The sequence below is a fragment of the Gigantopelta aegis genome, chromosome 9, assembly GCF_016097555.1.
Source record: "Gigantopelta aegis isolate Gae_Host chromosome 9, Gae_host_genome, whole genome shotgun sequence".
In the NCBI taxonomy this organism is placed as follows: domain Eukaryota; kingdom Metazoa; phylum Mollusca; class Gastropoda; order Neomphalida; family Peltospiridae; genus Gigantopelta; species Gigantopelta aegis.
In genome coordinates, this window is record NC_054707.1 from 13,536,720 (window position 1) to 13,557,183 (window position 20,464).

Below are 20,464 nucleotides of genomic sequence, written 5' to 3' on the forward strand. Positions count from 1 at the left end.
AATCATTCATTTTCTTAATAACGAAAAAGAAGAAAGATAGAAACAACGAACGGCAGAAAGTTAAAAAAGAAGGAAAAATTAATTTTAAACAAATTGGAACTAGTCAAATGAGATTCAATAAAATTAACAAAAAAAATTAAAATATTAACCAAAAAAAAACAACGGTGGGAATTAAAAAAAAACATTGATTGACGCCGTTCTGTTATTTTAATAGGCAAGGATAAAGTAGATACAAACGCAGATAACATAATTTAGACAAATTTAAAACAGTATCTGGTGGGGAACACAGACAACAAACCCATCATACGTACACAGAACACATACTAAACAGTTAGAAACACTCAGCACACCACACAGAGAGACACCCGGACACTACTGTAGTCGTCAACTTCACCTCCCAGCTCACTCTACATTCCTGTACACATGTATGTCGCAGTCCCCATTTTTACCAAGAAACGTGTATGTTCCTTCATAACACACTAATACAGTTCTCACTTCCATCCCATATATATATATATATATATATATATATATATATATATATATATATATATATATATATATATATATATATACCATTCCTCGTAATACTCTGCCACAGTTCCCACTTTGCTCCGGCCCCTACCCAGCCCATCCAACCCAAACTCTCGCTGCCGTTCCTACGTTCCACCCGTGTCACCATTTTGGTACATGACGACCCCAGACCTCAGTTCCACCTCCCCGTCAGTACAATGCTGTCCCGCATTCACGTGTCTGTTGACGTGACCCTACAAAACTACCGACCTCGGTGCTGTAGTTGTTAATCTATCGCATATGTGACTGGTAGGTACTGGGTTCGCCCCCCGGTACCGGTTCCCACCCAGAGCGAGGTTTAACGACTCAATAAGTACATGTAAGACCACAACACACACACACACACACACCCACACACCCACACCCCCCCTCCCTCCCCCCCCCCCCCCTCTCTCTCTCTCTCTCTCTCTCTCTCTCTCTCTCTCTCTCTCTCTCTCTCTCTCTCTCTCTCTCTCTCTCTCTCTCTCTTTCTCTCCCTCTCTTCTCTTACTAAGCACTAACGCAAAGTCCTGGATAATATTGTATAAATGAATGAATGATACGAACATTTGCTTGTCTGGGTTTTGCGCTTAATGTATAAAAGAATACAACTGGGAAAGAACTGGCGAATTTTGTTTATCTAGCGTCCGTGAAGAAAAAAAATGAATTGAACTCAGCCCTTGTATAATAATATGTGCCCTTAGTGACCAGGGGCCTAATTCACAAAGCCCTCTTAGGCTTTACTAGACAAAGCATCCTTTTTGCAAGTCTTTTTACATTGTACTGCTTGATCGCAAAGTTGCAAAAGTTTAGTGAATTAGATACCTGTTCTCACTTTTGCCAATACTAACTGAGAATGCTGCCTCGGCTCTGAAACAACAGGTAACAACGGCACTACGATAAAACGGTAACACTAAATGATTCCTGAAAACCAGTGGAAATTCTGTACATACTGAACACAAAACAACAACAACAACGGTAAACAACAATAGAGAACACTTCGATACAGTAGGTAATCCATGAAGGTTGGTTACGTGAACAACTCGGGTAATCCGTAATGAAATCGTGTCGGTAATCCAAACAGAAACATTTTCTTTTGTGACCTCGCGTAAATCCCATGGTCATCATGGCGGAGATAATCCAAGAAGTTGTGGGTAGGGAGTTTTTTTTGGACATAATCCTTAATCCGTGGAAGATATGAAGACACACTCATTCACAAGATCACAACACATTTGCCGCTTGATTGTATTCCATAAAAAGAGTCGTCGTATCACAGAAATCCAAAATAAGAGGATTCGTGATTCCTTCTGGAAGTTTCAAATACAAAGTATCCAACATGGAATCACCCTCTCCCTCTCTTAGAACTATCTTGTGAAGTCAGAGGTTGTGCCCGCTATAGGCGTGCTTGAACAGTTCTCTGATGGAAGCATGCCAAAACAATTACCCACACACCCACACACATGGAATCCCACATCACAATTTTCTTTTACACGACACCATCAACTTGTTATACAACATGGTGATCAGATACCAATATAATATATAATTTTAATTTTTTAAATTTTTGTTTAAATATTAGCACTTCAGTTAACGTGCGAAGGCTGCGAGTAGTCCAGGGGCATCACACTCGTGTCCGACAGGTAGTTCATCTCCGGCGGGGGTTTGGGCATCTCGTGGATCCTGCTGCTCACGAAGTCGTGGTGCCCATGCCAGGACAGCGAATGTTCCGACTCGCTCAGCCGGCGGCAGTCCGTGCCCGGTGAACTCTCGTAGTCCGTGGCGGAGTCGCTGCTGTGGCTGGCGCGCGCCACGTCCATGCCGTCTGCCGTCGTGTCCTGTTTTGACGAATCACATTCATCGTCCTCCTCGACATCAATGTCTTCTTCCTCATCGTCTGCCGCCTCCATCCTCACGTCTGCTACTTTATCCGCCATCCGGACAGACGAGTCCGACAGATCCATGCTGTTGTGGTGGTCGTTATTGTTCAAATGGTCGTCTTTGTCTTTTGCGATATTATTGCTGGTCGTCGTCATCATCGTCGTCGTCGTCGTCTCTCTCTGGCTGTCCGCCATTTTGTTTTCGGGTTTTGAGGCTGTGTCGTCGCTATGAGAGCAGAGACACGCCTGACAGGGAGTGTCCGGTTCCACCGAGACGGAATCATTCTCGCGCTCTGTGGACTGTTCGGTTCGTTCCTCGGTCTGGTTGGTGCCTGGCGATTGCACTGTTGCTGCTGTCTGGGAAACGTCGCACGTTTCCGGTTTCACCTCGGTTGACATGGTTACACTGTCCTCGATCTGCGAGCAGACGTCTTCCGGTTTGATGTTGGTTTCTGGTTTTACAGATATTGCAGTCTTTTTCTCCTGGGTTTGATAGAAGGCGTAAAACAGTTTCATGATACCTTGCTGAAAGATGCAAAGGACATACTTGTTTATAAAACACTTGAGACTGGTATTACATTTCAAAAGCATTGTAGTGGAAACCATGTTTAAATGTAAATCTGTTCTCATTAAACACCTGTTTTTGTCAGTTTCCTTAATACTGAAGACTCAGATAGCTAGAGAGAGAGAGAGAGAGAGAGAGAGAGAGAGAGAGAGAGAGAGAGAGACAGAGAGAGAGAGAGAGAGAGAGAGAGAGAGAGAGAGAGAGAGAGAGAGAGAGAGAGAGAGAGAGAGAGAGAGAGAGAGAGAGAGAGAGAGAGAGAGAGAGAGAGAGAGAACACGAGAGAGAGAGAGAGAGAGAGACGAGAGAGAGAGAGAGAGAGAGAGAGAGAGAGAGAGAGAGAGAGAGACAGAGAGATCTACTGTCAACACATAGCATTCTACTGAAAAGTAGTAAAGCATTTTATATGCACCTTCCTTTAAAACAAGACAATTCATACCACAGCCATTGGTACACCAGTGCACCAAGGACGAAGACAGCAGCAGAAGCTCTAGTGCATTTTTACCAATGGTAAAAGATACAACTGTAATATGGACGATTTACTATTGTATTGTCTTACAAGACAGGACCACAGATAGCCACATACCCGTCTCCAGGAGTAGATGTAGGCGACGTCAATCAGACTGTAGTGGTCTCGCAGCGGCTCGTCGGTGTAGTGGAGGTCGATCTGAAGACAGAGCCACAAAAATAGTATAATTTACAAAGTCAATTTCCTGTACAAGACCGAGTCCATGGGATATTTATACAAAGTGAGATATAACTATAAAATACTGTTAAATCTAACCAAGTAAAACAAAACACAAAACAAAATTGCTACCTAAATTGCACAAAAAAACACCCCAGTTTTATTTCTGTCAAAATCATTTCTCTGTTCAAAACAGAAACGAACACTACCTCATAGTAAAATTACAGAAACAGGTGTAAGAATCGTTTTCAGGGAGAGAGTACAACTTCAAAAAAGAACCTACAATATTCTGCCGTACTCCACAACTGAACAATGCCGTGGTATATGCTTTCCTATCTGTGGTAAAGTGCATATAAAAGATCCCTTGCTGCATTAGAAAAATATAGCGGGTTTCCTCTTATGACTACGAGTCATAATTACCAGCTGTTTGACATCCAGTAGCCGATGATTAATTAATCTATGTTCTCTAGTGGTGTCGTTAAAAAAAAAAAATTTTAAACCATCTTTAAGATAAATCATAAATGACAATCATCCCCCAAAGGCCACGCCTACCTTATTATTTATTACACGTTCGCCATAAACACAGTAGTGCAAAAATTCATTACACTATTCCGTTTAAAGTTAAAGTTTGTTTTGTTTAACGACACTACTAGAGGACATTTATTTATTAATCAACGGCTATTGGATGTTAAACGTTTAACATCAGCATTTCGTGGCTCCACAAAGTTCGAGGAGGAACCGCGAATACCCTCTTTGATCCACGCCTGCGTAGAAGATATTATTATGACATACGTGATGACAGAGAGCGCTTGGGATGCATGACGATAACGTATACATCCACTAGTCCCTGACGTGAATGCATCAGATGATACAAAGGAACACCCACCTTGATGTATGGGGGTAGACAACACTTGAGATGGATACTTTGAAACTGCACTTTGATGTACTGACAATACATATATCACAAACAAACACAACTGTACCTTGCTGTGCAATAAGCAGATTTACCTTGGTATACAAAAACGACATTTACCTTGATGTGCGGTGGCAATGAATATTTAAGACGGATGAATTTCTTCAGGTGAGACACGGTAAACGCCCCTGGACACTTCAAGTATCTGCGCTCTATGTGCTGGAAAATGTAAATACATATTGTCTAACTGCTGTAGAAGATGACTTTCATTATATATTTTTAAATGTCCTTTATATTCTAATTTAAGAACACAATAAATAAAACCCTATTATTGGAAGAAGCCTTCATCTTTTAAATTGGTGCAGTTGTATAATATAGAAAATGTAAAACAGTTATGTAATTTTTGAAACTTTCTCTATAAAGCGGATAACTTAAGAAAAGAAGATTTTTAAGGTATTTTCCGATTATATGCAGAAGCAACCACATTTATATATATCTTTATGTATTGTTTGCTTGTTTTGTTTCTTTTGTACATGTATTGTAATGTTCTTTATACAGATGTACAGCTCAGTGTTAATAAATAATTGAATACTACATGTACATTTATCAGTTGTTATTCCACAGTTAATTCCGCTCACTGAGTCACTCGCTAGACCAAATGTTGCAATCATTCATAGGTCGGGCACTAAAAGTCGTAACTTATATGTGTTGTGGGTGTCCTTAAACATTTATGTTTTATTAATATGCCAGCTGTCACTCTGAGCGAGGAAAATGTTTTTGATATGTTATTTTAAAGAGAACATATTACTAAGTAGTATAATGTGCCATGTTATATTGGACGATTTACAGATTAACCAACATCAGTACGATGTCTTCACTTTTTGAACAATATAGAATGAAGAGATGTGTACAATAAATGTAGTATAATAATGGCATGAATGCTGTAAAAATACGGATGTGGACAGTAGTGGGCAGAAGCATTAAAGGGATATTACTGAGTTTGCTGCATTGTAAGATGTTTCCAACTAATAACATTTCTACGATTAAACTTACATATTACCGGTAAATATATTTTCTTGTTTAGAATATCAGTGTCTGTATATTCAATGTGTTTCTGGTCGTCTTAATATTTGTAAGAAGCCCAAACTGGATTTGGCTTCAAATAGTTTCGTAAGTACGAAAAAAACAGTTTTTAGGAAATAAAACGAAATTTAACCTAGTACATATATTAGAACAATCAGAAATACGTTTAGTATACAGTCATTAATATTTTATGCAGAAAAATATATTTGATATGTAATTACAATCGTTAAGAAGTCTCTGTCAGTCGATAACATCTGAAAAATTGCAATAAACTCAAGAATGTCCCTTTAAAGGGTTCCATATTTTAAATTATGTTTTGAGAGTGTGAGGTGGGGCATGCTGGTGTTTTTCCTAATTAAGTAAAAATGTGCAAATCTGCATAACAACTTGTATACATATAGTTACATTACTACCAAACGGCTATACAGTGTTCCAAATTAATCGCTCCTCATTTGTACCGGTATATGGATTGCAACTAATATTGTGAATAGAATGGGGCAGCTGTCCGAATGTCTCCATTAGTTTTGGCCAAATTCAAAGGTTGGCTCCAGCTTTGGGAGGTCTCGTACGCTTATAGTAACTAGCAATCAAAAACACTGGACCTCACATTTGATGACACGGTATGAAACTCACCTTTACTTGGTCTGCTGGACTGTCAAGCGGATTTCCGCTGAAATGAGAAATACATATTTATAATAAAACCGTGGGGATAACTTTTGGCATTGTCGTGTACTATGCTGACAATCAAAACAGTTATCATTTACTTATCCTTTACTAACATTTACTCGAGGTAACTTAAGCAAAAGCTATTATCGCCATCAAAGGAATCTCATTACAGGTTTCACTCGTCATTTTTTTTTAATTTTAGAAACAAATACGAAAATGTCTGAACATGTAAAACTGTAATTATTTATCGTTATGTAACAGTCACTTGAAGGCGCAGACTCTAGGTTTAACCCGTAGAAAATGGACGCTAAATTTAGTTAATTTACAAACCTGTAACTCATTTGGATAAAGTTAAAATAGAGTGATAGAAGAGTCTAGGACGTTGAAACCGGGAAACACCCTTACAAATAGACTAAAAATCAAATCAATAACCGCTACTTGTCAGACGCACGTGCGTTTTTAAAAATATTAAAAATGCATTTGTTTTGGTATTAGAAACACCAGTATGACTATAAACACTACGGTTCTACGAAAATGGATAATCTAAACAATAAAATATAATGTTTGATTTCAGTGGTCAAAAACGGCTCTAATAGTGAAAAAATATGCTGTAGTGCTTAAAAACTAGGGACTGTCCCCCATGCATCACCCTCGTTCTACAGTATCCCCCTCTCCTAAATGAACGTGTTACTCACTTGGAACAGAACTGTAGAGACACACTGAACTCCTCGTCAGGTGAGTAGATAACTCGGTTTGTCGTGCCAGGAGCAGACTCACAGGATCCTGAAAGGTGGAACCAAAACTTGGTGAAATGTTTTGAAACAGTGGATTTATTATAAAAAAAGAAAGGGGCATTCATTGAACGTCATTTCAGCACCTCTAAACTACGGCTATGTTGGTGTCTAACAGGTTATAGTTATTTTCACACTAGGTAGTGAGAGAAGAAACACGGTGCCACCACAAAGGCTACTAACATATAGCATCAAGGGGTCTTTTACTGGCACTTATCCACAGACAGCACATGCAATGAATTTGATATATCAATGTGTCTCCGGATGAGAGGGCAAAAACTATTTGAAGTTAAAGTTTGTTCTGTTTAACGACACCACTAGAGCACATTGATAAATTAATCATCGGCTATTGGATGTCAAACATTCGTTAATTATGACTCATATTCATCAGAGGAAACCTGTTACATTTTTCCATTGGTAGCAAGGGATCTTTTATATGCACTGTCCCACAAACAGGAAAGCACATACCACGGCCTTTGGCCAGTTGTGGTCCACTGATTGGAACAGAAAAACACCCAGTCAGTTGAATCGGTCCACCGAGGTGATTCGATCCTGCGACGCAAGCACCTCAGGCGTGCGTTCAACCGACTGAGCTAAAATCAAAAGGACTTTTCCCTTGATGAGGATAGATCCTATGATCCATAGCGTGTCCATTGAGTCATTGAGTTACATATTGTACCCTGGTCTGATATTAGAGTATAAACATACCTGTGCAAGGTCGGTTGTTATAGAATTCTCGTCGTCTTTTCATTTCCGCTATAAGGAAAACGCCACAGGTTGTGTAAAGACATGTATGAATCTGATATTTATTGGAAAATACAACATGTACAATGTAAAAGTAATGTAATACAACATGTACAATGTAAAAGTAATGTAATACAACATGTACAATGTAAAAGTATAAGTTTTGTTCCTTTATTTCTTAAAATATATTTTTTTTTCAGTTTGCAATATATTAACAAAAATTGTTAGCTGCACAACTTGAAATCGTCCAGTCTGTTATTTCACCTAGACGATGCAAATTATACAGTCTCCAGTGACTCTCCACCAAAAGGTGTGAAAAAAACCCCTTCAAAATAGAGTATTGCATCAAACATCGTTTTCGTCAGTGTGGTTCATATTGGGAAAACCGGGCATAATATAATACAATCAAAACCTTTATACAATTTCTGAAGACACTAATATATTTCAAGCAAAAAACTTCAAACAAATCGCATTTTCATAATTGACTTAATATTTTAGTAATACAAAAACTAACAATCCCTTTTCCGTTGTATATAATTATAGCATTTTGTGTGCTTATCATGCCAGATCACTATTCTGATGGGCTCGATGACGTTACTTACTTTTAAAGAGCCCTGGTACCATTTTATACACAACATTCTGGAGAACATGGTCGGGTCTGCAAGGTAAAACAACAAAACAAGAATAAATAACGGGTGGATCGGTGACACTCCACATTTAACTATAAATAGCAAAACACTTTTCCTGGTTATACATCAATATATATATTCACTGTAGTATTATATTCATAATCATTTACACTTCGTTATCTTGATGTTGAATGGACTGAACTAAATAACTCGAGATAACGGTCGTTCGAGATAAGCATATTATTATTGCTTTCACGAAAGTCGTTTTATAGTTATGACCAACCTAAATGTCTTAAGTAATTCCAGATGAAACCGATAAGTTAATCAAATGTTAATTGAAATCTCGAGAAAGAGCTCTAGAAATAGGCAACACCCTACTACATCATCAGAACCAAAATATACTGTTTCAATTATTAAAAGGACTTTTGTACATAAAAAATATATAACAGTATTGCAATATAACGAACATGCATCATACTAGCTCCGGATAGATTTCATTGTGTGTGTGTGTATACATTTATATATATATATATATATATATATATATATATATATATATATATATATATATGTATATATGTGCATTATATAAACAGATATTATGAATAATACTGTTTCAATGTGATATTACCGTATGTTTTGCCATGGCCTCTTCTTGTGTATTAGCACCTCACAGATAGGACAATAGTTGCTCGTCTCAAGATACCGCAAAATACAGGTTTTACAAACTGAAACATAAATCAATACATATAAATAATAGAATAGAATAGAATAGAATAGAATAGAATAGAATAGATGTTTAACGACAACCCAGCACGAAAAATACATCGACGATCGGGTGTCAAACTATGGTAAATGCAAACATAATGTGATGATAACCATGAATGTAAAAATTCAAAAGCTAAATTAAAACACAATGTAAAGAACTGTGTAAAATACAAATATCACAGACAGATCAAATTAAAATTTAGAATAAAAGTGAGTATCTCGAAGAAATTGTAATAAAAGTTCTGGATGGAATCCAAATTATTCCATCACATTTCTTTGTCTAAATATATCTTTTCTAATTTCTTTCAGATGCTTACACTCCACCAAAATGTGGCGTACAAATATAAATAAAGTTACATGGTTATCCCCAGATCATATAGATATACAGCACAACACAGAGGGGGAACGATATCACGTGGGGGGAGGCATATTTGTATACAGCACGTGCAAAAATTTGTATACAGCAGGGCAAAAAACGTACATATGCGTACACGAATGAGGGATAGAGGTCCACCCCCACCCCACCCCCGATCCTACGGTACTGCGACAGTATAAATATAAGTTAAAATACCCGGTAATAATAATTTAAAAGAAAACAAGGGTAACCATATTCGTCTTTTTTTTTTTTTTTTTTTTTTTTTGGCACTATACAGTTTTTGACCCAATTTCGGCTACCATCTTTCATTTCATTTCAACTTAATTTCGTGCTTATATCCAATTCTAATTAAGGTTCAAGCACGCTGTCCTGGGCACACACCTCAGCTGTCTGGGCTGTGTGTCCAGGACAGTGGTTTAGTTGTTAGTTGGTTAGTGATTTGTGAGAGAGAAGAGTGTGTAGTGGCCTTACCCATTGAGCCCTTAAGAACTCACTCTGGGTTGGAGTCGGTACCGAGCTGCGAACCCTGCTATCATCTGTTACGAGTACGAGTAAGATAACCATAAACGTCACCGTAATTGCACATGGTATAGATCTACAATATCTGCTCATCAAAAACACGTCAGGTAAACGCACGGCTTTAGGATCCACTCAACAGATCGTTTCTAACACGATACGGGCTGTGTGTTCCGGGGAATGTGGGTAAACCACAAACCAAACCACAGATCAAGGAAGGGATACTCCAGCCTGTCGTTAGTCGCTGAGTATACAATGATAATGTGCACGTTATTACCTCAGTGGTGGTGATTTAACTCACATAATGTGGCGAGTATAGCTCGTTTTACGACCACCCGTTGATGGCTGGGCGCTTTTCGAAATGACTGAAACGCGTTACCGTTACGCTGCAGTCAAGAACGTTTCAGTTTTATTTTTATTTTTCGTGAAATTTTAACACGTGCTACATTAATAACTGTGCAACAATAATATTATCAATGTACAATGTATAAATATAGTATACTTAATTGTTGACTGGCTTACATTGTAAAATAATAATAATAATAATAATAATAATAATAAAAGTAATAGTAAATTCAAGAAAATGTTTTATTTTAAATAAGCAACAAATAAACAACCAAAAGATGCAAAATAAATAACAAAATAACGAAAGAAAGAAAGAAAGAACATTTAATAATTATTAAATTAAATAACAAATAAATTACTCTTAAAACCTTTTTTTTTTCTTCTTCTTTTTGTTGTTGTTGTTTGTTTTGTTTTGGTTTTTTGTTTGTTTGTTTGTTGTTGTTGTTTTTTTGTCTATTACATTATCATGTCTTTGTGAACATTTTAGGCTTATTTTTGGCAGTCCATGTATCTTGCAAGAAATCACGTCTCATTTGTTTTGCATATATTTCTGAAACTACAAGGTTGTTAGTGTTAATAAGAATATGAATAGTGTCAATCTGAATAATTTTAAATGAATTAAACGAAATAAAAATTAACATTTCGCGTTACTTTTGTTGCTCAGTGTGTTTTATAATTTAATTTGTTATACGTTAAACATGATTTCTGTATAGTTTTCTCATCCGGCCATCTCTCTTAGTAACATACTTTCTTACACCAAAATAAGAGGCGGGACGTAACTCGTTGGTACAGCGACTGGCTGATGCTCGATCGATCTAGGATCTAGGATCGATTCCCGTCGGAAGGCATTGGGCTATTTCTCGTTCCAGCCAGTGCTCCACAACTGGTGTAACAAAGACCGTGGTATGAACTAACCTGTTTGTGGGATAGTGCATATAAAAGATCCCTTGCAGCTAATCGAAAAGAGTAGCCCATGAAGTGGCGACAGCGGGTTTCCTTTCTCGATATATGTGTGGTTCTTACCATATATCCGACGCCATATAACCGTAAATAAAATGTGTTGAGTGCGTCGTTAAATAAAACATTTCCTTAACAAAACAGCTAGGTGTTGTCCATTCGTGCATCCTTCGACATCCGTTCACGATTATATAGTATAAAATAACAGACAGTAAGCATTCAACTGTACAACGGGGCCACTTTTGATACTATCTCAAAATGTAGCTTAAAAGTAATAGCAGACGCTCAAAGATAAAATATTGCTCTCCGGCTGTATTACAAAAGATCATTGATATTCATGTGTGAAATTGTTTAGGCATCTTTACATTGAACGATAATGTCACAACACATACTAAATTGTGTGGATAACTTGATTCCAATAGCACCTAGAAATTAAGATAGCTTAATATACATCCTTTACTGACTGTTCATCCTTAACCGACTGCCTGACTGACTCTCTCTCTCTCTCTCTCTCTCTCTCTCTCTCTCTCTCTCTCTCTCTCTCTCTCTCTCTCTCTCTCTCTCTCTCTCTCGCTCGCTCTCTCTCTCTCTCCGTGTGTGTTTGTGTGTGTCTGTCTTGCACTCCCTCCCTACTCCCTCTCACAACTTACAAGTTTTATTTTTTAACGACACCACCTAGAGCACATTGATTTACTAATCATCGGTTATTGGATGTCACACATTTGGTATTTCTGACATGTAGTTTTAGAAAGGAAACCCACTACATTATTCCATTAGACATGGTAGCACATTCCACGGACCAGTCGTGGTGCGCTGGCTGGAACGAGAAATAGACCAATGGGCCCACCGACGGGGATCGATCTTAGACCGACCGCGCATCATGCGAGCGCTTCTCAACTGGACTACGTCCCACCCTTCCTCTCAGAAAGATACAAACACCACTAAAATACGAAAGAAACAACATGGTTTCCGTATACGTTTGTAATTCAACGTTCAATGACAGTGTCTTTGAACTTCAATTTACATGTTTGTGTTTCCAATGGCCCTTATCGGCCCCGGTTATCGCTGGCCAGGATTGGTTTACGCGGTTCCATTCGAGATATTCCAATGTTTACAACGTCGAAGATGACCGATAGCGTGTTCATTACCGGGCCTTTGATCTTGCCGTCAGACCGGGCACTAATGTTGTTACGCCTGAATTAAGTATCTGACAGGCCACCAGTGAAGGAATCTCAACTTGTAAATTACAACAGCAGTGGGTTGACAGTCGAGGTCTCGCCGTCAGGTAGGTTTACAAAGACGGTTGTCTGGCGATTGACAGGACTAAAACCTTAAAAGGGTGTGCTTTTCAGGAGCAGAAGTTAAAAAGAAGCCTTAGTGAGGTTTGACACCAGATTCAAGAGCTTTGTTAAGCTTCTACACGCGTAAAACTAAAAATATTTCATTATTATTATCGGACAGACAGCCCAGATAGTTGAAGTGTGTGCCCAGGACAGCGCGCTTGAACCTTAATTGGATATAAGCACGAACATAATTTGAAATGAAATGAAATGAAATATTATTATCGTAATTCATATCAATAAAACAAAATTCATTAATTTTCATGCTTGTATCAAATTGAAGTTCAAGCACGCCTTTAACGGCACGCAAATCAGCCATCTAGACTATCTGTCCTGGACTTGAATTATTAATTCCCGACTAGGGAGAGGAATGGCGATGTAGTGGCCGTAAACATATCTCAAAGTTAAAGCCGCATATTTTTTCATTTATTTGTTATAAATAACTACAAATTAATTGATCCCACGCATAATTGCTGTATAAATAACTTGGGAATATGTTTGTATAGAGAGCAATACCAAGTTCCTCTCTTATCAAATCTAATGAAATCGGAGAATCCGCAAATTCTGGCAAGTTGACTGTCTGCATCTAGATAGTGCCGTCAGAGACGACGAGCTGCACAAAGACACCAAACTTATCGGCAACACGCGTCTGGCATGACGTTACGAAGTGTTCGCTTTAACTGAATGCGTCCAATTAATAAAAAAAAATAAAAAAATAAAAAAAACTTTATTTTTTTACATTTTACTACTGTTCTTGAAGCATGGCAGTTGGTCAAAACATGAAAATACATGCTAAGTAACTTAATGCTGTGGACGGGACGTTTGGGTTAGGTGGGAGGGCACGCGCACCTCTCTTTATTATGTGGCTCACCTCTTTTTATTATGTGGCCTTAGCCGCTTAATGCTGGGCTCATACTGCCAACTGTCACAACGAAGTTGGCCAACTCCTGACTTAAGACGGGTGCGCTCAGATTAAAGGCATACTGTCACAGACCACTGACCTATTACATGGCCTAACAAAGTATTACTTAAATATATATATATTTGATTTGTCCCTAAACGTACTTTATTCAACCATCTACGTAACCACCATACTCCACTTATCAATGATATTTTGTGAACATAATTGAATTATGGCAATGGTCCATAATTCAAAAACTAACATTGCTGAGAGGGTTGACATGGATTTTACTCCATCATGATGTAGTTAAAGTGATGCAATAGTTAGATTTGGTCTGTAAAAATTAATGTAATTTTTATTTATTATAATTAAAAGAGAAATAAGGTTCTTAAATCTGTGACAGTATGCTTTTAACAACTAATATGTTACACGACGAGAATCGAGTTGTAAGTCGTGACAGCAGAAAGTTGGCCAACTTTGTGCTGGCAGTTGGTAGTCTGACCCTAGCCTAACAGTAATAACCGTAAATTTTAAACAAAACTGTGATCTGCTTTTGTTAAACATTCATTTTCCTCTCTATCTTTCTGTCGGAACGTCTGTCTGTGCGTCCGAATGTGACGTAGGTCTACTAAACACACACAGAGAAAGAAAACTCACTCCGAATGACACCTCGATAACTTTCGTTCAAAGGTGATTACCACGGATTCGCCTGACTTGTCAAGAGGCTGAATCGTATCTGATCGCGCCGTGTACCTGAACAGTTAAATTACGCTCGCCGTGATAAGATAACGTTAGCAGTCACAGCCACTAGGACCACTTCCAAACACCCTGGTTCGCTGAACGGCAGCAAGGTCTTGTCTCTCTGCCAAAACGACGGTTTATTTTGGCAGCGAGTTGGGGATAACTGTTAAAGACGAGCTTGAATCCATGCCAGTGCAGTCACTTTCAATATGGCGGAATCCAGCACGGAGTGATGTTTATCTACACCTTAGGAAGTCTGCCTCCAAAGTAATTTATACTCTGTTTTTCTTGATAATGAATTCGGAAAAAACATGCTATTTGTGATACACTAGGTTTGTATGGATACATATTTAACAAAATAATTATCTTTAAAAGATTGCTTTAGGTTGAAATATTTTCTGGGTGTTTATACAATGGTCTACCTGTATATTCCGTTATAGAGACAGACTAACGGGATCATACATGGAAACAAAGGAAAATTATTCAGCATTTTCAACTACGGCTATGTCAACTCTCGGACTAGACAATGAAAGAAATAAAAACACTTCCACCACAGGAAGGAAATGTTTTATTTAACGACGCACTCAACATATTTTATTTACGGTTATATGGCGTCGGTTCCACCACAGTGGCTACTCTTTACAAATAGTAATGTATAATGTGCATGCCCTTCCACATAGACATGACATCACTTACCACGATCGTAGGATAGTGATTGGGACGGTGTAAAAAAAAATCCACATAAAAACACTCAAGACTTTCCTCAATTCTTCACTTTTATATACTGCAAAACTTAGTCCGATATATATGTTATCAAATTAAATATGTCGTCAAACTCGGCCTACGTTTAAGGGATCACAAAAAAAGGAAAGAGTGACTGAAACAAAAATAATCATCCATGTCAGGAAATGCACTGTTACTGACTTTCAATCTCATATAACTGTCATTCAACACACATTACACCCTTGTACTTTATACAGATATCACGACACTAATAGCGACTGAAATATGTTATCCAATACCAAGTGTTCCCTAAGTATTTCCTTCTCTCAATATATGACTGATTGTGTAGAACCGCGATTGTACTTTCGAATCGTAATTTGTACTTTTGAATCTTAATTTGTACTATAAAGTCACCATTTCTACTATAGAATCACAACCTGTATTTTAGAATCGCAATTTGCATTTTAGAATCGTAGTTTGTACTTTAGAATCGCAATCTGTACTTTGTACTGTAGAATCGCAATTTCTACTTTATATAATAAGAATAAGTCTCTGTTAAAAACCACAAAGACACAGTCTGAACGTTTTGTTAACTAAATGTTGATATCGTCAGGAAGAAACTAGATAACAAGTTGTATTTTCGAGTCGCAGTTTGTACTTTAGAATCGCAATTTGTACTTTAGAATTGCAATGTCTACTATAGAATCATAATTTCTACTATAGAGTCACAACTTGACTGTTAGAATCGCAATTAGTATTTTAGAATCGCAATTTGTACTTTAGAATCGCAATTTGTAATTTGTACTTTAGAATCGCAATTTGTACTTAAGAATCACAATTTCTACTTTATATATAAAAAAATAAGTCTCTGTTTAAAACCACAGAGACAGTCTCAACGTTTTGCTGACATCGTCAGGAAGAAACTAGAATAACAAGTTGTACTTTAGAATCGCAATTTGTACTTTAAAATCGCAATTTGTACTTTAAAATCGCAATTTGTACTTTATAGAATCGTCATTTGTACTTCAGCATCGCACGACGCGTTTCTAAAGCAATGAACCCTAAAACGTTCGCTGTGTGTCGGTTCTCAGGTCGTGGCTGTTGGACCAATGACGGACCATCTCGGTTCTCCGGCATGGAGCGCATCGTCATTGCTGTATAGGTTTTATTTCCTCATTACGAAGCCAGACACCTCATAAGACGCACCAAAGTAAACAGTTTGCCAGCGGCGCGGGCGATAGTGGGTATGTCGAAAACACATGCGAGAGCAGTAAATCTCCATGGCCAATTTGAAAGTCGCGTAGCTTCATCTGATCGTTTTAACGAGATGCACTGAAGCTGTAAATAATCCACACACACACAAAACCCTCGACGTTTTTCTCTTTCTTTTTTTCTTGCTTTTTTGCTGGTTGATAATAATTTTGTGGTTTTATTACATACATAATTTTAGGGTTCTGTGATTTCATTTCCGGTTTTTGAATACACGAGCTGATGCCGGGCATGTGCATTATTATTACTGTTTAAGTTCCATGACATGCTTCTGTTGTATATGTTCTACCGGCCCTATTTTGGCATTTTCTTCAATGAAAATGACACTACAACTCAGCTTTTCAAAGGCCGTGGCATGTGCGTTCCTGTCCGTGGGAACGTGCATATAAAAGATCCCTTGCTGCATTAGGAAAAATGTAGCGGGTTTCCTCTGATGACTACGATCATAATTACCAAATATTTGGCATATAATAGCCGATGATTAATTAATCAATGTGCTCTAGTGTTGTCGTTAAATTCGATTACATGTTTCTGTTGTGTATCGTATACAGGCTCCGTTTGAGCGTTTTGTACAATACAAATGATTGATTCACTGAATGATTTTCAAAAGAAGTCTCACCGATGAATACTTTAGTAGCTCAGTTCAAACAGTTCAAACTAGTTCACGGTGTGCATTATCGATACATACAAATGCTATTATACATTTATTTAGCACCAGTCAATGTATTATGTATTATATACACAGCGGCGTCACCATACACTAGATTTACCAATATCGGCGGCTACACCTCCGCAGTTTATGGCGCAAATTCCATTTGTCCATAATGCGTATACGTAATCCTTAATGCGCATTGCCATACGTAATCTGCAATTCGTATATGTAATCCGTAATGCGTATACGTAATCCGTAACAATGACATTCTATGCCAATAGGATGTGTATATTCCATGTGTGTCTCGGTACACGTGTGCGGGGCGGGACGTTGCCCAGTGGTAAAGCGCTCGCTTGATGGGCGGTCGGTCTAGGATCGATCCTCCTCGTCGGTGGGCCCAATGGGCTATTTCTCATTTCAGCCAGTGCACCACGACTGGTATATCAAAGGCCGCCGTATGCACTATCCTGCCTGTGGGATGGTGCATATAAAAGACCCCTTGCTACTAATGAAAATAAAAATGCGATGGGTTCGAGTTGACCCTACCTTTAAGACTATATGTCGAAATTACCAAATGTTTGACATCCAGTAGTGGATGGTTACTAAATCAATGTGATCTAGTGGTGTCGTTAAACAAAGCAAAACCGCACGCGTGTGCATATATGCATCTGCGTATCCGATCACTCTACGCATCGTTAATCACGTACACGTACACGGATTGCGGACAAATGGAATTTGCGTCTATCCAATGTCTTAAGCCTCTCTAAACTCCGTGTCCTGTGGTGAGACCACGGCTCTAAGACGCGGCAGCAAGTCGGAACGTGAGCCAGGTTGAGAGGATGAGCGGAGTTCTTGGACGGCGATACAAGACTTCCCTGCCGATCGATCGAATCCCTCGAGGCTCTGGCAGAACACGAATCGATTTCTGCGAGTCAGCCTGACACAAGCCGAGTCTGGTGGCCGTGCAGGGAATTGGTGCTAGCAGTCCGTTAAAGTGCGTTCCAAGCTTCCTGGTTTCACTAACAAGCCATTCTAGTATAGAGCATTCCAAACATGCCGGGCATTATTCAATTATTTCTTATAGATAATAAGAGCATTCTAAAGTTCCTGGTATTACTATCAAATGTTCCTGGTATCTGTATTATCCAGGTACTACTTACAGTGCAAATATAATCTTCCTGGTAATAGTCCATATAAAATGTTCGTGGGATTATCTAGCTGCCACTCACAGCGTAGACTAACGAGCCCGCTATTATTATGCTATCTAGTATATAATGCATCATAACGCTCCTGGTATTATCAAAGTACATGGTATTTATAGTAGTACATTCTAGGTTCTTGGTATTACTTATTTGTATGGACTTTTCTAACGTTCCTAGCATTGGCATAAGCGTACGAGACACGGGGGCGGGGGGCAACTCTCTCCTCCCCCTACCCCCCCCCCCCCCCCCCCCCCACCACCCATCACCGAGAAAATCCTCAAATTCGGGCAAAAACAATAGAGAAATTCGGGGAAATGCGCTAGCCTGAACACTTTTCACCATGTATTTTCATTATTCTATCTAAAATATTAGCTGTAACCCACGTAAAAACGCGTTGCGATTCATTTGTACTTTTGTTTAATTCGGGCAAAAATCAGCCTGTCCCCTTAACAAAATGGGAGCCCGTTCCTGCCATTCTCCAACTATATCTCATGGTATGCTCTAACGTTGCTCTGTCTGTGGGATGGTGCATATAAAAGATTCCTTGCTGCTAATCGAAAAGAGTAGCCCATGAAGTGGCGACAGCGGGTTTCCTCTCTCACTATCTGTGTGGTCCTTAACCATATGTCCGACGCCATATAACCGTGAATAAAATGTGCTGAGTGCGTCGTTAAATAAAATATTTCCTTCCTAACGTTGCTCAACTATATGTTATGAGTACTCTAACGTCCCTGGTATTGTCTAACTATATCGTATGTAGTACTATAACATTTCTGGCATAATCTAACTATATCCTATGTAGTATTCTGACGTTCCTGCCATTAATCAACTATATCTTGTAGAGTACTCTAAAGTTCCTGGCATTGCCCAAGTACATCTTATAGAGTATTCCAATGTTGCTAGCATTGCCAAACTACTAGTATCTGCTATAGTGCATTCTAAAGTTTGTAACATTATCCAACAGACCAGAGTTTACACTACATTCTTCTAGTGTCCCAGGAATTATATAATTTATTTTTATTTTTTTGGTCACAGTTCAAGAAAATTTTATTACTGGTATTTATCGATTAGCCTGTGAAGCAAGGTGTGGCATGATTTTCCACCTTCTCTGGAACAAATGAGCTATTTCAGAAAATAGGGTTTGTTCAACAGAAAAAAAGAAAGAAATGTTTTATTTAACGACGCACTCAACACATTTTATTTACGGTTATATGGCGTCAGACGTATGGTTAAGGACCACACAGATTTTGAGAGGAAACCCGCTGTCGCCACTACATGGGCTACTCTTTCCGATTAACAGCAAGGGATCTTTTATTTGCGCTTCCCACAGGCAGGATAGCACAAACCATGGCCTTTGTTGAACCAGTTATGGATCACTGGTCGGTGTAAGTGGTTTACGCCTACCCATTGAACCTTGCGGAGCACTCACTCAGGGTTTGGAGTTGGTATCTGGGTTAAAAATCCCATGCCTCGACTGGGATCCGAACCCAGTACCTGCCAGCCTGTAGACCGATGGCCTAACTACGACGCCACCGAGGCCGGTTTTTTTCAACAGATGTTGCCATGTTCAGATGCGTTTTACGTGGTAAAATAATGGCAATGTCGAATATGGTTTATGTGATAAAATATTAATGGCAATGTCAAATAAAGAACCAAACATTTTGTTTTGTTTAACGACACCACTAGAGCACATTGATTTATTCATCATCGGCTATTGGGTGTCAAACATTTGGTAATTTTGACATTATAGTCTTGGAGAAGAAATCCGCTATATTTTTTCCAATTAGTAGCAAGGGATCTTTTACATGCACCATCCCACAAACAGGATAGCACACTGCCACATACCACAGCCTTTGATATACCAGTCATGACATGGGCGTACATAGGATTTTGAAAAGGGGGGTTCCAAAATAGATTGCAGAGATATTGGGCATATATTTCTATGTTGAGTAAATATAATAAAGTCAGATATCAATGTCAGATATATTAAATTATAAAAAAAAAGCGATTTCAGGGGGGAGGGGGGGGGGGGTCCATCGACACCCCCCCCCCCCCCCCCCACCCCCCCATGTACGCCCATGCATGATACACTGGCTGGAACAATAATAAACCACAATGTACATGATCAAGCCCAAAGTAACCGTATAATGTGCACCTATTAGATCCAATGAT

The 20,464-nt window shown here is 38.6% G+C and overlaps 1 protein-coding gene across 3 annotated transcripts in view; it reads right to left on the reverse strand.

The window, feature by feature from the left end:
• Positions 1-1,172: 1,172 nt before the first annotated feature.
• The window catches only part of LOC121381341 (polycomb complex protein BMI-1-like), a 73,580-nt gene continuing 54,288 nt past the window's right edge, over positions 1,173-20,464 (reverse strand). For all 3 annotated transcript variants that reach the window (XM_041510616.1, XM_041510617.1, XM_041510619.1), the window contains exons 3-10: positions 9,134-9,230; positions 8,476-8,531; positions 7,838-7,885; positions 7,034-7,121; positions 6,306-6,342; positions 4,710-4,808; positions 3,578-3,658; positions 1,173-2,954 (exon numbers count right to left, since the gene is read on the reverse strand). In XM_041510616.1, the coding sequence (XP_041366550.1) occupies positions 2,136-2,954; positions 3,578-3,658; positions 4,710-4,808; positions 6,306-6,342; positions 7,034-7,121; positions 7,838-7,885; positions 8,476-8,531; positions 9,134-9,230 (1,325 nt within the window). In that variant the 3' untranslated portion in view covers positions 1,173-2,135. The remainder of the gene's footprint in view (positions 2,955-3,577; positions 3,659-4,709; positions 4,809-6,305; positions 6,343-7,033; positions 7,122-7,837; positions 7,886-8,475; positions 8,532-9,133; positions 9,231-20,464) is intronic.